Source organism: Sardina pilchardus, chromosome 8 (assembly GCF_963854185.1).
Source record: "Sardina pilchardus chromosome 8, fSarPil1.1, whole genome shotgun sequence".
NCBI lineage: Eukaryota > Metazoa > Chordata > Actinopteri > Clupeiformes > Clupeidae > Sardina > Sardina pilchardus.
In genome coordinates, this window is record NC_085001.1 from 28,522,643 (window position 1) to 28,527,642 (window position 5,000).

General features: G+C 52.1%; 1 protein-coding gene across 3 annotated transcripts in view; it reads left to right on the plus strand.

The window, feature by feature from the left end:
- The window catches only part of mtmr3 (myotubularin related protein 3), a 33,569-nt gene that overhangs the window by 13,550 nt on the left and 15,019 nt on the right, over positions 1 to 5,000 (plus strand). For all 3 annotated transcript variants that reach the window (XM_062543513.1, XM_062543515.1, XM_062543514.1), the window contains exons 6-10: positions 1,355 to 1,437; positions 1,729 to 1,895; positions 2,634 to 2,730; positions 3,987 to 4,100; positions 4,519 to 4,724. In XM_062543513.1, coding sequence (XP_062399497.1) covers positions 1,355 to 1,437; positions 1,729 to 1,895; positions 2,634 to 2,730; positions 3,987 to 4,100; positions 4,519 to 4,724 — 667 coding nt within the window. The remainder of the gene's footprint in view (positions 1 to 1,354; positions 1,438 to 1,728; positions 1,896 to 2,633; positions 2,731 to 3,986; positions 4,101 to 4,518; positions 4,725 to 5,000) is intronic.

The following is a 5,000-nucleotide window of genomic DNA, read 5'->3' on the forward strand; positions in this document are numbered from 1 at the left end:
GCTAACACTGGTGTTCGAGGTTCGAGTGTATGTGTGTGTGTGTGTGTGTGTGTGTATGTGTATGTGGGGTGGGGATTCTGGTGCTTGCTGAGTCTGGGGTCTGACTGAGGCTGGATGAGGCAGGCCAAGTGATCCTGCTGGCAGAGAGAGGGATGAGAGGGAGGGGAAGGAGAGAGAGAGAGAGGAAGGAGAGAGACGAAGGTAAACACATGTAGAGTAGCATGCTGGCGCATGGCAGGCTTTAAGACCCAGGGGAGGGTCAGGTGCTGTGAGGATGTGCTTTAGTGACGTATGAAGACCTCCCCTGGTGTTAGTGTGTGTGTGTGTGTGTGTGTGTTTGTGAGTGTGTGTGGCTGGGAAGGTTGGTTTGTGTGTGTTTTAATGGAGTCACTGCTCACACGCCTGCTGTGTCATTCACCCCATCTGACCCACTGTTGCCGGAGGTGTTGTCCATCTCTCTCTCTCTCTTTCACTCTATCACTCTCTCTCTCTCTCTCTCCCTCCCTCTTTCTCTCTCCCGGTCTCCCCTGTTCTTTCCCCCACTGTTTCTCTTGTTCTGTCTAATTTAGGTTTTGTGGCGTCATATTGGTATAAAATGACAGTAACGGTCGCCAAAGCAAACAGCCAAACAGACTGACCAACCAGCAACACTGCACACCCTGAACTCCAATAACACTCCCAAAACACAGGGCTCTCTCTCTCTCTCTCTCTCTCTCTCTCTCTCTCTCTCTCTCTCTCTCTCTCTCTCTCTCTCTCTCTCTCTCTCTCTCTCTCTCTCTTTCTCTCTCTCACACACACACACACACTCACACACACTCTCTCTCTCTCTCTCTCTTTCACTCTCTCTCTCCCTCTCACCCTGTCAAATCCTCTGGGTTTTATTGGCATGGCAAAAATATACTGTGTTGCCAGAGCATTTTTTGAATTTTACTAATAGCTTTTTTTAGAAGTTTAACCCCCCATCCCCCCAAAATTCCGCTCACCATCCCTCCATGACTCTTTCTCTCCATCTCTCTTGAATTACTGTTCTCTTTTCATCTCTGTCTATCTCTCTCTCTCTCTCTCTCTCCATCTATAAATAACTGTTCTCTCCATCTCTCTTTCATGACTGTGTTCTCTCTCCATCTTTGAATGACTATTCCCTCCATCTCTCTCTCCATCTCTGAATGATGGTGTTCTCTCCATCTCTCTCTCTCTCCATCTCTGTATGATGGTATTCTCTCCATCTCTCTCCATCTCTGAATGACTGTTCTCTCTCTATCTCTGAATGACTATGTTCTCTCTCTCTCTCTCTCTCTCTCTCTCTCTCTCTCTCTCTATCTCTGAATGACTATGTTCTCTCCATCTCTCCCAGGTTCCTCTCCAGTTGATTGAGAGTGTGGAATGTCGGGACATGTTCCAGCTGCACATCACCTGCAAGGACTGCAAAGTCGTAAGGTACACACACACACACACACACACACACACACACACACACACACACACACACACACACACAGAGGCACAGACACAGACACAGATGAAGACAAACACAGCTTGCCCACCTGCAGGAACTGGGAGATGTTCATTTATTGTGCTCTCTCATTCATTTTCATGCACACACATGATTCCACACATGATCCCTGACCTCTAAAAGTACCCTCATTGTATGCTCAATCCACACACACACACACACACACACACACACACACCCCCAACCTGTACAAAAATCTCTGTGGGTGTGTGTAGGTGCCAGTTCTCCACACTCGAGCAGTGTCAGGAATGGCTGAAGCGTCTGGTGGCTGCGATTAGACCTCCAGCCCACCTGGAGGAGCTGTTTGCCTTCGCCTACCACGCCTGGTGTGTGGACGTCTACACCGGAGAGAAGGAGCAGCACGGACAGCTCTGCAGGCCAGGTACGGCGTCCACTTACGGTCTGCCCCTTATGAACCACACCCACAGGGTGGCACAACATTGACCTAATGCCCCATAGGCCAGGTAGGGTACACCCACGGCGGGTGGCACAATGTTAGCCTAAGGCTCTGTAGGACAAGCAGGGCATCCATTTACGGTCTAGTTATGTGTGAACGTAGATTACCATATTATCAATGTTTTTCGCTATAATTAGCATTTTTGATGGGAACGGCCCTATACGGTCTGCCCCATAAGAATCAGACCCACAGGTGGCATAGACAAGCCAGGGAGGGTCCATTCACTGCCTTGTAGCCTGCCCCTTGTAGCCTGCCCCTTGTAGCCTGCCCCTTGTAACCTGCCCCTTGTAGCCTGCCTCTTGTTACCTGCCCCTTGTAATCTGCCTCTTGTTACCTGCCCCTTGTAATCTGCCTCTTGTAGCCTGCCTCTTGTAGCCTGCCTCTTGTAGCCTGCCTCTTGTAGCCTGTCTGTTGTAGCCTGCCTCTTGTAGCCTGCCTCTTGTTGTAGCCTGCTGCCTCTTTGTCCTGTTCAGGCTCTGGCCTGCTGTCACCATCACCCAGTTGCTGTAGTCCACACCACATGCTGTACTCACTCAGGTGCAGTGGTGTTGTCTGCCCAAACTCTACCCAAAGAGTTACTGTACTGCATAGTGCCCGACAATGGGTCTTGACGTGTGTGTGTGTGTGTGTGTGTGTGTGTGCGTGCGTGTGTGTGTGTTTCAGGCGATCACGTGACCTCTCGCTTTCAGAGCGAAGTGGAGCGCATGGGCTTCGACACTCAGAACGCCTGGAGGGTCTCCCACATCAACAGCAAACACAAGTGAGTCCCGACCTCTACACACACACACACACACACACACACACACACATTCTCTCTCTCTCGGAATTCCTGGAGGGTCTCCTATATCAACAGAAACACAAGTGAATCCTGATCTCTGAATAAACACACACACACACACACACACACACACACACACACACACACACACACACACACACACACACACACACACACACACACACACACACACACACACAGATAGAAAGCATAAAGGATTTCCCAGATCATCAGCAAGCACAAGTGATTCTTGACCTCTGGATACACTCCTCTAAAAGCATCCTCATTGTCTACTCAACACACACACAGACACACACACACTAATCACCCGTACACCCGAGACAGCCTTTCCGAAAAATCCCCCCCCCCCCCCCCCCTTATGGTGGGGCAGATGTCTCGCATTACGACCTGTTTCCTGCCCTGAAAAACATTCTGTGTGTGTTTTAAACACTGAAGCTCCGTGTGTGTGTGTGTGTGGGGGGGGGGGATAAGGGTGGGGCCAGGCCAGATAAGGGCCTGACCTAGGATCAGGTGTCGGGCCAGAGAGTCCTCACAGAGCCATCCCTGTCCGTCCCTGTGACACACACACACACACACACACACACCCCGTCCTGTCCACCCGGCCTTAACCCAGCCAACCAACCCTCTCCCTGCACACTACTCTCTTTCAGCGTTTCCTCTCTCTATCTCACGCGCTCCCTCATTTCTCTCTCTCTGTGCTCTCTCTCCCTTCATCCTTCACTCTCTCTCCATTCCAAACCTCCTCCTCTCCCCCCTTCGCTCCTTCCCCTCCTCTCCTCCTCTTCTCTTCTCCTCCTCTCCTCCTCCCCTCCTCCTCCTCCTTCTCTTCCCCTCCTCCTCTCCTCCTCCTCCTCCCCCTCCTCCCCTCCTCCTCTTCTCTTCTCCTCCCCTCCTCCTCCTCCTTCTCTTCCCCTCCTCCTCTCCTCCTCCTCCTCCTCTCCTCCTCCTCTCCTCCTCTCTTCTCTAAGCCCTGTGGTGCCCTCTGTCTGCCCTGGCACTGCCCAGTGTAATTATGCCCTCTCTGCTCAATCCTCTCTGACTGTGCCCTCTGTCCACACACACACACACACACACACACACACACACACACACACGTCCTCTCTCTTAACACTTGTACACACCCAATGTAACTGTGTCCTCTTGTCTGTCCCCCCCCCCCCCCCGTGTGTGTGTGTGTGTGTGTGTGTGTGTGTGTGTGTGTGTGTGTGTTGTTCCAGGCTGTGCCCCAGCTACCCTCAGCAGCTGCTGGTGCCCGCATGGATCACAGATAAGGAGCTAGAGAACGTGGCCGCCTTCCGCTCCTGGAAGAGGATCCCAGCTGTCGTCTACAGGTGTGTGTGTGTGTGTGTGTCTGTAGTCATGTGTGTGTGTTGTGTGTATGTATGTATATGTATAGTGATGTATTTCTCACTCTTTTTTCAATGTCATCTGCACTCAGACATACAGACACACCACAGACACACCACAACGACACTGAGTTGCCTCAATCATCAGTGCTCGCAGTGTGTGTGTGTGTGTGTGTGTGTGTGAGAAAGGGTGAGAGATCTAGGCTCTGTCCCTGCCCCCCAGACACATGAACATGGGAGAAGTGTGTGTGTGTGTGTGTGTGTCTCTGTGTCTCTGTGTCTCTGTGTCTCTGTGTCTCTGTGCCTGTGCCTGTGCCTGTGCGTGTGCGTGTGCGTGTGTCTGTGCCTGTGTGTGTGTGTGTAAGAGGCCTGTCTCCTAACCGCTCTGCTCCTCCACCCCTAGGCACCAGAGCACGGGTGCGGTGATCGCACGCTGTGGTCAGCCGGAGGTGAGCTGGTGGGGGTGGCGGAACGCCGACGACGAGCACCTGGTCCAGTCCATCGCCAAGGCCTGCGCAGTGGACGCCAGCGGCACACACAAGCCCCTCACACACAGCTCCTGCTCACGAGACCTCTCCAACGGCACCGACCTCTCCGACACCGACTTTGGTCAGACATCACAGCGAACGAACACACACACACACACACACACACACACACACACACACACACACACACACACATATGCAGACATACACAGACACAGACACAGACAACCACAGTACACAGTAGGTCTATGCACATGTGCAAAAACACATACGTCTCGCTCACACACACATACACACACACATAGAGGCAGAATGCCTCCTGTTCTAATACCCTTGACTGTGTTTTCTTTAGCATAAGTTGAGCAACGCTGACATGTTAGTGCTTGTCTCAGACAGA